At 46.3% G+C, this 11796-nt stretch overlaps 1 protein-coding gene across 12 annotated transcripts in view; it reads left to right on the top strand.

The window, feature by feature from the left end:
• Positions 1 to 2670: 2670 nt before the first annotated feature.
• Positions 2671 to 11796, top strand: part of TSPYL5 (TSPY like 5) — a 55603-nt gene continuing 46477 nt past the window's right edge. For 3 of the 12 annotated variants that reach the window (XM_086695259.1, XM_086695263.1, XM_086695264.1), the window contains exon 1: positions 2671 to 5002. In XM_086695259.1, the coding sequence (XP_086551385.1) occupies positions 2781 to 4028 (1248 nt within the window). In that variant the 5' untranslated portion in view covers positions 2671 to 2780 and the 3' untranslated portion in view covers positions 4029 to 5002. Of the gene's footprint in view, positions 5003 to 6189; positions 7027 to 11796 lie in introns of those variants that run through there. The other 9 variants (XM_086695265.1, XM_086695268.1, XM_086695267.1 and 6 more) reach the window with 7 other exon arrangements.

Genomic DNA, 11796 nt, shown 5'->3' on the forward strand with positions numbered 1-11796 from the left:
TTGCCTGACAAATATTACAGTTAACTTCTCTGTGAGATTGAGGACAGGACTACTTACGATGGTCTGGGATGTTCATGGAAGGCCTTGGGAAGAAGTAGTTATGAAAAAGCCTTCAACAAGAATTTAAGGTAATCCTTGGACTAATCCTTTTTAAATCAAATATTAATTCCCCTTATTATTTTTTTTTAATAAAGAGAAATGCCTTTATTTATTTATTTTTAAAATTTTAAGTAGGCTCCAAGCCTGTGGGGCTTGTACTCACGACCCTGAGATCAAGAGTCATATGTTCTACCAACTGAGCCAGCCAGGCACATCATCCCTTAACTCAATTTTTAAATTAATCGCTCTGGATTTTCACCTACACACTGTCCCTGAATGGTGCTCATTTCAAAAGATAATTTTGTGTCTAAGTTATGAGTTTAATACATTTTCATTATGTTGATCGGAGTATATAACCTTTATCTATAAAACTGCTTCTGTGGGGAAAACAGGGGTATTCTGAATTTCAGAAGATCAATTTAGAAACCCATTTTTTAAAAACTCTACTTTGGTCGGTTCTTTCACTCAACAATTATTGCTTTTCATTAGTATCAGACACTGTTGTAGGCTCACATGAACAAAAGAAAGACACCTGACCTCATGGAGTTAACATTCTGGAGAGGAGAGACAGTTAAACAATATACCGAAGAAATAACCGTGTAGTGTGTTGGAAGGCAATAAGTCCTAAGGAATAAAGAAAAAACAGTGCAGGGTATGAGGGATGGGGATGCATGGCAATTTTAAACAGGATGGTTATGGAGATTACACTTAAGCAAAGTGTGAAGGGAGCCAGCCAAGATGACCACTTAAAGTGAGGGAAGAGTATAGAAGGCAGAAGAGCCAGTGCAACGTTGCAGCAGGAGCTGACCCAGTGAGTCTGAAGAATAGCAAGGAGGCCAGTACAGGCGGAAAGGAGTTGGGGGGGGGGGGTGGGGACAAGAAGATGAGGTCAGAGAGGTAAGCTGGGTAGTGGCAGGAGGGAACTTGCTAGATCACATACAGCCTTAGAGGATTGCAGAGCCTTTGAGAAAGTCAGCGGTCACTTGCACTGGGCTGGCTTAAAGTAAGGCCTGTTTGTATCAAAAGAATTTCTCTTCTCCCCTGTCTCCTATACTTCAACTTTAATGTGGATACAAATAAACTGAGATCCTGTTAAAATTCAAATTCTGATTTCATCCTTCTGGGGCAAGGCCTGAAATTCTCCATTTTTAACAAGTTTCCAGGTGATGCCAGGCTGCCAGTCTACAAGGACACATTGACAAATAAGAGGAGGGAGGGGTTGAGTTCCCAGGGGCTTTGGAACTTACTTCTCCATTAGCTGGGAGCAAGGGACTTCTTGTTCCCCGTGAGCCTGAAAAGATAACCTCAGAAGGTTTTTGTTTGTTGTCTTTTTGGTCATGGTCTCAGCACGTGCTACGCTATTTCAAGGTCCTATCACTTGGCTAGTAACAACAGGGTCTAGAACTTGCTCCAGGAACAAGAGCTAAGTTGTCTGGCTTTTTCCATGCAGTGTCTAAGAAGTTTCTAGGGCCTCCTCACTGCTACTATGGAGGCTCTGATTCTGAACTTCAACTTGGGAAACGCTGCTGCACTCCCTGAAAAATTAAATTCTCTGACCACATTCCTGTCTCACTCCAGTTGCAGAAGTTCTGTACAGGTCCTATACCTTCAGTGAAAGCCCAGCTGTGTAAACGAGGCCTGAGGCAGCTAGAGGATTTGGGGTAGGGCCACCAAGCAGAAGAGAGAATACCCTGCCAATGCCTATTTTACAAGCAAGGCTGGCCTTCTTAAGAGCCAGTGCAGTAATTTGCAGGCGGAGCAGCCCTGGAAGGACTGGCCGCTTGCAAATATAAAGCACAGAGTAGGAGTCAGATGGGCTTGGGTTTGAATTGTGCTTCTACCCCTTACTGTGTAATATCAGGAATATTCCTTGGTGTCCTAGAGCCACAGTTTTCTCATCTGGAAAATGGGAATGACAACAACGCTTCCCTCATTTATTGAGATAATGCACATAAAGCATGCAGTGCGTAACCTGGTTCATAATGATGCTCATAAAATACTAGTAATTATTTTTATAATTATTATTTATATTTATAATTATTTTATAATTATAATTATAATTATTTTATAATATTATAATAAATATTATAAAAATAAATATAATTATTTATATAATTATAATTATTTTATAATTATTTGTGGCCTGGCACTACGGTACCTACCTTTACATTCTCTGGAGTTAAGGCACCATGGCAAATCCCTCAGCAAAGGCTTTCAAAGAGAAAAACACAGGGACCAATAGCAGTTTCATCTTGGCAAATGTCACACGAGGTAATAGGACGCACTGAAGATGTTTAGTTTAGAAAGTAGATGATGGGGGGACACACGTGGTCATAGTTGTCGCCATGCTGTCTTGTATGAGAGGAATTAGACATGCTCTATGAGACCTAGCGGGTACAACTGACACCAACGGGAATAAAGTGAAGGACGGCACACGCATCCATTAGCAGACAAAGCGAGGTAGGGGGCGAGGGAGGAGGGGGGCGTCTGTGAGGGTCTGCTCGTGCGCAGCTGCGGCGGCGGAGCCAATCACCGCGCGCAGCCCGTCCTCGCGCGAGGGTACAGTCGTACAGCCGTGACGTCGGCGGTTGCCATGGAGAGGCCCGCTCAGTCGCGACCGCGAGCTGGCGCCAGGGGCCGCGGGGTCGGAGCGTGGCTTTGAAGCTGCTTCCGCTACCACCATGAGCGGCCGAAGTAGGGGTAGAAAGTCCTCCCGCGCCAAAAACCGGGGCAAAGGCCGAGGCAAAGCCCGAGTTCGCGCTGCTCCTGACGACGCCCCCCGCGACCCGGACCCAACACAGTGCCAGAGGCTCGGGGAGGAAACCCAGGCGGCACAGGTGCAGGCTGGCGCGGGTTGGGGTGGCCTGGAAACCGCTGCGCCCGCGCCGCCCCGTCGGCCCGGGGAGGAGGCTGCCTGCCGGCTCCCCCTGGATTGTGGCCTCGCGCTCCGGGCCCGAGCTGCGGGGGGTCGCGGGCAGGCTGCGACCAGGCCCGGCCTGGGGAAGGCCACATCCCTCTCGGAGCGCCTAGCGACAGATACGGTCTTCGTGGGAACCGTGGGAACCGTGGGAAGGCCAAAAAATGGCCCCCGCGTTGGAAATCGGCGTGGTGCTGCTGGGAAGAAGGCCTCAGAAACCTGTAGCGCAGCGGGGAGAGTACCTCAGGCCCTAGCTGGTGGGAAGCTGAAGAAAGGGGCCACTGGGGAGAGCGTCTCCGCCCCTGTGGGAGAAGAAACGAAGGTGGAGAAGGATGCAGGGTCAGGGCCCCTGGCGACAGATGGCAGCATGGATACGCTGGAGACCGTCCAGCTGAAGCTGGAGACCATGAACGCCCAGGCGGACAGGGCCTACCTTCGGCTCTCGCGCAAGTTCGGGCAGTTGCGACTGCATCACTTAGAGCGCAGGAACCTCCTCATCCAGAGTATCCCAGGTTTCTGGGGGCAGGCTTTTCAGAACCACCCCCAGCTCTCATCCTTTCTCAACAACCAAGATAAAGAGGTTCTCAGCTACTTGAACAGCCTGGAGGTGGAAGAGCTTGGCCTCGCGAGATTGGGCTACAAAATCAAGTTCTACTTCGGGCGCAACCCCTATTTCCAAAATAAGGTGCTCATCAAGGAATACGGGTGTGGGCCTTCGGGTCAGGTGGTGTCTCGTTCTACTCCAATCCAGTGGCTCCCGGGCCATGATCTCCAGTCGTTAAGCCAGGGCAACCCAGACAACAGCCGTAGCTTCTTTGGGTGGTTTTCAAACCACAGCTCCATTGAGTCTGACAAGATTGTGGAGATCATCAACGAGGAACTGTGGCCCAATCCCCTGCAGTACTACCTTATGAGTGAAGGGGCCCGTGCAGAGAAAGGAAAGGAGGGCAGGCAAGGTCCAGCAAGGCAGCCAGTGGAGACCCCTGAGCCTGGGGCAAACAAGTCCAACTGATCCTGCACTAGTCTCCCTACTACCTCCTGTTGGACCTGTGCCTAGCTAACCACATGTGTTTGGCCGTCTGCCTTCTCTTCACGTTGGCCTCTGTGCACTGTATTCCCTTTGGACTTCAGTTACAAGAATATGGTATTTATGATCATGTTCTTTGGCCCCCTCGTGGCCTTGCTTTTTTCACATTAGTGTTACACGTTAAATGATCTCACCCCTACTGTTTATACGTTAAGCACACATGCTTCAAGTGTGTGCTGCCTTTGTCTACATTGCCTGGACCGTGTTCTTGGCTCTGGCCTTTCCCAGCTGTCTTTAACATGGACACTCATGAGTCATCCTCCACAAGGACCAGTGCATCCTCGAGCTCTGCTGCTCCAGGGCCAGTGACTTGCTGAGCTTTGTGTTCATGCTGGCCATGCGTGCCATCTGTGGCAAAGTCTTCTGTTGCCACTGCAGAATGAAGCTAGCACACATGGTATTGGCCATCAGCCAAAACTGATTGTTCCAAGGCCCTGGGGCCACCAGCCAAGGTTCCACCACCTACTGGATCTCTGGCTTTGGCTAGGGGCCTATGCTGCCCTGCTGGATATGTGGAATAGCACTTGACTGCTGGGCATGGATGAGGTTAAGGGTGAGAAGCATAATGCCATGTGTTCTATACCATTATGCATCTCTTTCTGCCTCTGGGTCCTTATGATGAACATTCGTCAGGGTCAACACCGTACCCCATCACTGTCAGGCCACTGAGATTTGTCTAGGTTGCTATTGGCCCCACTTGGCTTCCCAGTCAATGAGGACCTCAAGAACTGCCTGTGGACCAAGGCCCCCTGCCAGTGCATGAGACACACACCTACCTTCCCCAGCCTTCTAGGAACCCTACTGCTTGCCAGACTGATGGGCGGGTATGTGACATGTGCTCACTGTCATCGTGCTGCGGCTCCAGGTGAGAGTGAGGACTGGACCCACATACAATCTAGGTACCTTTGTCAACTCTTCTCATCCCTTGCTAGCATATGACCAGAGTGCTATAGTGGGGTTGTGGGGAAAAGGGATTTTTGATCTATGGGCCTGTGTCTACTTTATCTTATACCTCTATACCTCCTTACTTGCCCTTCCTTCACTTCTCTTCCTTCTTCCCTCCCTTCCTTTCCTGTCCTCCTTTCTTACTCCTCTACTCCCTTCCTTCCTTCCTTCCTTTTTTGTTTCAATATTACTACAGCTCAGAAAGTGAAAACAACTGAAAAGCCAAGGTTGTCTGCATACAGCTAGTGAGAGAGCTAGGACTTGCTGTGCACACTCACACATTGGGCTGACAGAGGGCAGAGGAAACCAGAAGGCCAAGGTCCGTAGTCGGACCTTGGTCCCGACTCCTGGACGCACTCTATAATTCTGAAGTTGAAAATTCTTTTCATGGCTAACATGCTAGAATTATAAGTCCCAAGGCAGCAGTGTTGTGGACTTAGTGTTTACTCCTGTTCCAACTTTTTTGTGTGTGCCCCATAAGACCCAGTTGTCTCATATTGTTTCTTCCTCTGTGGTAGCCTCTGGCCATCTGGCCCTCGTTCCCCAGCTTTCTACCCTCAACAGTCCTTTGCTGTCTTTACTTCTACCTTCAGATACCCTTAGGAGTAGGCTTTCGTCTTGGGGCATGGGGTCAGGGTGGGCAGAATCTGTTCTGGATCACCAAGGCTCATTCCCAGTGGGTGTAAAAGCTGAGCTAGGCCCTTTTTCTCCTTCACATCCCTAAGGGTGATGCATTAAGACTGTAACTCCCATTCCTTGTGGGAGACCTTGTTCTGAGTTCCCCAGGGGCTGGGGAGGCCTTGACTCAAAATTGTATACAGGATGTGCCAGGCAAGGCAGTGGCAGCAAAAACAGAGTAGGAATGAACCTGATGTGGAGATGGGCCTGGAGAAGCAGATAGAAACGGGTGAAGAAACCTCAGGGAGAGTATGCCTATTTCTTAGTGATGGGGGGGACAGGGAGGGACCTTTTCCAGAGTGAGGAGAGGAGAGTTAAAGGGATCATGGGACAATTACAATGCCTAGATGTAGGTTTGCCCCAAGTTTTGTTCAGTCATTAACTCATCATTAGTGGATTTTATAAATCACAGAAAGAAACCCAAAACAGAATAATGTTACTTTGGATGCTTTCTCTTTTCTAGGTGTGGCCTTGCGTATGTGGAAGATTGATGCTATATGCTGCTTATTTTTGCCATAAGTAAAATCTTACCACTAATGGGAATATGTAGCAGAGTAGGTCTGTTTTTTTTTTTTTTTAATGTTTTTCTCTTTATTGTGGACATTTTCAGACATGCACAGAAGTGGAGAGGATGGTCCCTGGACCCTGAGTACCCATCACCTAGCTACATCAATTATGATCAACCTGGTATCTTCCTCTCCCCACCTATATTGTTGATGGAAAGTCCAACACTGTGCCAATTTAAACTTGACTACTTTGGGAGATCAGGACTCTCTTTTGGTGGTGATAGTGGTGGGGTGCACTATCATGATCACATCAGGTCTGCTTTTTGCTTTGAATGTTAACTGATGAAGTTCTAGAAATGGGCCTTAGAAGTGAAAGTCTTCAAGATTAACAGGGAGTACTCAAAAAGAAATGAAAATGTGCTGTCTTTCCCCTGCATCACAACAGGAGAGAGACTGTTGTGTTGTAAATCTTTCAAAGACTGATATAAGGTGCTTACTTGAGACCCTTCACCAGAATATCAGTCTTTTTTGCCTGTAAAAGATGGAGACTTGTGTGACTGTTAGAAATACCATCAGCTTGTCCTGGTCTCGTGATATAACTGTGGTCTTGAAAGTATAATTTGGTAATTGTTGCTGTGTTCTGTAAAAATAATCTCCCAAAAGTAATCAGTAACTGGTTGTCTTACTTGCTAATTTGACATCCTGGTAATAATGCAATTATTCCTTTGTTCCTAAGTATAAATAGTTGTAAGCCTGCATGCATTATGGAAAAATAAAAATCTGTATCTCTGTTATATTTTTTATTTTTAAAAAAGAATTGGAAGGTTAAGCCGAAGCTGGGTAGTTGAGGGGATGTGTACATTGGCCTCGAGTGATTCCTAGGTCTCAGGCCCTTGTGTGACTAGCTATATCACAATACACAAAATTCAGATTCCCAAGCCCTTAGCAGATAATGAGATTCTGTGGTTCTGGAAGGAAGCCAGGGAGTTCATGTTCTTAACAAGTTTTCCAGGTGATTGTAGTGTAAATCCAGTGCTTCTCAAATTTTAGAGTACATCTGAATTGTGTGAGGAAACTATTAAAATATGAATTCTGATTCAGTAGTTCAGGGTGGAAACGGAGATGCTGCATTTTTTTTTTTTTTATTTAATTTTTTTTAGTGTTTTGTTCTTAGAGAGAGACAGAGCACGAGCAGGGGAGGGGCAGAGTGAGAGAGGTACACAGAATTAGAAGCAGGCTCCAAGTTCTGAGCTGTCAGCACAGAGCCTGATGCAGGGCTCAAACTCACAAGCTGTGAGATCATGACCTGAGCTGAAGTCGGACGCTTTACTGACTGAGCCACCCAGGCACCCTGGAGATGCTGCATTTCTAACAAAATTCCAGGTGATTTCAGTGCTGGTGGTTTGTGAACTACTTTGAGTGCCTAAGGAGGTGATGTTCAAGTCCCATTCAAACGGGAGTAACAGTGCTCAGCCTTGGCTGCACACTAGAATTATCTGGGACACTTAAATATGCTGCCAGAGCTTTGTACAAATGCCAAGTAAATCAGAATGTGGGAAGGGGTTGGTCCAGATACAGGTATTTTAGAAACATCCTAGGTGATTCTTTTCTCTATCTAGAGTTGAGAACTAGGGTTACTGATGCTGTTCTAACACATCTATAAAAAGGTTAATTCTAGTAATCAAGAGAAGCATCAGCAGACAACAGAATGCCACATAGCTGCCCAGCAGAAAATAGTTGGAAAAAATTAGAAGTGGGCTGTTAAATGACAAGATAATAAAATTAGTTTACATGAGAAAGGGCTTGAATCAATAAGTGTACAGTGTTTAGAGCATAGTAGGTATTAAGATATTGAGGGGCGCCTGGGTGGCGCAGTCGGTTAAGCGTCCGACTTCAGCCAGGTCACGATCTCACGGTCCGTGAGTTCGAGCCCCGCATCAGGCTCTGGGCCGATGGCTCAGAGCCTGGAGCCTGTTTCCGATTCTGTGTCTCCCTCTCTCTCTGCCCCTCCCCCGTTCATGCTCTGTCTCTCTCTGTCCCCCAAAAAATAAATAAACGTTGAAAAAAAAATTAAAAAAAAAAGATATTGAATGAATGAATAAATTTAAAACAGTTTATAGAAAAATGCCTCTGGGCTAGTCTGATAATTAAATTAGTAAAGTAGATCAAATTTGTTTCTAAGGATGTATTAGTTTGTTGGGGCTTCCATAACACAGTACCATGGACTGGTGGCTTAAACACCAGAAATTTACTTCCTCAGTTTTGGAGGCTAGAAGTCTCAGATTGAGGTGTTGGTAGGGTTAATCTCGGAAGACCTCTCTCCTTGGTCGTAGATGGTCGTCTTCTGTCTTCACACTGTCTTCCCTCTGTGTGAGCCTGGGAGTAGTGGACGGTTGTGGAAGTTGTGTGTGGCTGTTCTGCAGGCCTAGATTGTTTCCCTGGGGGCATTGCGGGCCTCGTGTTGCTACATCTTCAAAGGGGAGTGGGAAGAATCAGGATTTTTATGTAGAATCTCCCAATTTTGAATGCTATCAACTAAAAAAAATTTTTTTAAACCCCTAAAGCCTCACTACTAGTGATATGGGGAGTGCAAATTGGTATGGAGAGCAGCCTCTATTTCAGGCTCAAGCCTCTTCTGGGGGTTCATGCCGACTCCTCTGGAGTTAGGAATTGGGGGAGGCTTTCTGCCCAGTTCAGCTCACACACTTGCTTTTTCATGGATGTAAAGCCTCCACTTACCAGGACTCCCTTTCACAGCCCTCCACTTGGGTTCCATCTGATCTGGGATTCACTACCTTCCCATGGGCTCATTCATTTATTGAATGTGCCAGTCTTGGTGTAGACATTAGAAATATAGCTGTGAACAAATAGAACTTTGAATTCTGCCCCCCTCCTAGGTTTCAACCTCTTCTCAGATTTTGCCTGGGATTGTCAATCTATTTCTTTTTTCCCTTTTCCCGCATAGGGCTTCTGAATGTTTTAGATCAATATGGGAACTAAAAGAAAGTCTCTTTTTCACCCTCTGACCTCCTAGATCAGAGTTCACAGAGCAATTAGGCTTTTAATAACCTGAAAAGTGAGGGCTTCTTGGAGTAATTCTCATTAGGCGGGGAGTCCCTGGCCCTTTTCTCAACTTTGAATTTTATTATAAAAGGACTTTTGATTTCTAAACTCATTACTGGCTGGGCTTTTTTGGAAGTGTGCTGGGTTTGACTATGCCATGGGTGAGGGAGGAGAACAAAACAGACTTGCTATGCATAGTTTATTGGAAGTTTTATCAGCTTCTGACTGTCTCTCCTTACACTTGGGGCTTTCTGCCTCTGGTCTGCTCCACTGGTTTGCAACAAGGCAGAGAGGCATACTGCTCTGGGGTGGCCTCCCAGAGGGAGGAGACTTTGCCCTCAGTTGCCCCTTTCAAGATTTTGGAAAGCCCTTATGCCTTCTCAGCCCTTGAGATCCTAGGCCTGGGTGAGCCACTGTTACTGATGTTACATATCCCTCAGATGTTGGGGCAGCAAACAAAACAAAACAAAACAAGAGAACCCAGGCTATTCAGCCTATGGTTTTTATCTGTCTTTGTCCTTAGCATCTTCACTTCTGCTTTTGGCATCTTCTTCAACTGTATTTCACCATTCCAGATCATAACTCACTTCTGCTAGTTCGTTTTTATCTGGAACTCTGACTTTGTGCTTCGGTACCCCAAATCAGCATTCTCTGGTTACCTACTCTCCAAGGCTCAAATCTTGAGTTCCTTCCTCCTCTCCCTGCCTCCTGTCAACCTGGTTCTCAGCTGAGGTTTGACAAATATAAGACAAAATAGTCACCATCCACGTGACACTTCATGTTTCCCAAACCACATTCACTTACATTATCTCAGTTATAACAACTGTCCCCTGAGATGGCTCAAAGAGGTTAAATGACTTGACCCAAACTACCCAAGTGGTACGCGGTAGATCCAGAACTCAACTCAGGTCTGCCGGTTCCAAACTCCATCCATACTTGTGATGGTAAACACAAGGCCCAAGCAGATATCTGGTACTGTGAATCTAGGCACTTCTTTCCACAGAACCTGGATTGATGCCTTCACGGAGTGCATCGGACCCCTCAGCATGGCACATTAGTCAGTCACAGCCAATCAGAGTTGGCATGAGTGGGAAACTTCTTGGCGATCCCAAACTACAGCCTGCTGTCGGAGCTCATTTAGGAGCTGGACTAGCTAGGGTTGGGTGGCTCAGAACGGTGGCTGAGGCTTCTTTTAACTGCTTTGTTCTAAGGTCAGGATCGGCTCAAAGTTTTAATACCTGAATCTGAATGATTCGGGGAAAAGGAGGTAACTCTTCTATAACACGGAGTCTGGTGATAGGAAGTTGCAGGCTTGCTTCCATGGCTCCATGATAGTAGGACTCTGGTCCACACCACTGCTTCCTCTTCTCTTGGCTTTTTTTTCTCATGGTTCCCCAGCTGCACGTAAGGACAGGCAGGAAGGAGGGAAAGGATGTCTTCTCATATGTCTCTGTCTTTATCAAGGAAGGAAATCTTTGCCAGCAGTCCCTTCTGGATCTCAGGAGAACTGAGTCAGGTTCCTTGGGCCAGAAATGGGTCACACTCCCACAGTCTATTTTAGGGAAACAGCACTTCTCAGCATCTCTCGTGGGTGTAGGGGTCTGCCATCAAAGAATAAGGAGAGCTCAAGAGGTTAGAATGGACAGGAGATTTTAGTCGCCTGTGGGCTCATCCTTTCTGGAGTGATGTGGCTGTGCTGCTGACACAGACACCACATACTAGGTAGAAGCACTGTGCGTCTGCACTTCCCGCCTCCCAGCTCTCCTGGGCACCTCTTTTGCCAAGAAAGCTCTACCAGTGCTTGGTGTTCTGTGTCTCATCTCCTCTGTTACATGGCTAGTGCTCTTCCAGCCAGGCAGTGCCTTTTCGGTTTTCCTCTCTCCCACAGCACCTCACTCAGGGCTCACTCAGCATTTGATGTATGTGTTCAGTAAATGCTACTTGGGTGGCTGTGATAAATCAATAATATTTCTAAAATGAAACTTTTGAACAAGTCAATCACCAATCAGAACTTTCAGGAGTAAGGTCCAATCCTAAGAAGCTCGTAACAGGCCCTTTGTTATATGACTGCATTAAAATTTATTTTTTTTTATTTTAGAAAGGGAGAGAGAGCACAAGTGGGGAAGAGGGGCAGAGGGAGACAATCTTATGCAGGCTCCATGCTAAGCATGGATTGATGCGGGGCTCAATCCCATGATCCTGGGATCATGACCTGAGTTGAAAATTAGAGTTTGTCAGTCAACTGACTGAGTCATCTGGGTGCCCCTGACCCTACATATATTTTATTTCAAACACTTTTATTATGAAAAGTTTTAATATACATAAAAGTTGACAAAGCACAATGGTTACCCATGTATGATTTTTAACTTTGTGCCATATTTATTTTGTCTGTATATGTTTTGCTGAGCAGTTTGGAAAAAAGTTGCTTGACCACTGAATCCTAAATACTCAGCTTGCATCTCATAAAAAAGGATTTTCTGGGGTGCCTGGGTGGCTCAGTT

The sequence above is a fragment of the Puma concolor genome, chromosome F2 (assembly GCF_028749965.1).
Source record: "Puma concolor isolate L17-30 chromosome F2, mPumCon1.1.hap2, whole genome shotgun sequence".
Taxonomy (NCBI): Eukaryota; Metazoa; Chordata; class Mammalia; order Carnivora; family Felidae; genus Puma; species Puma concolor.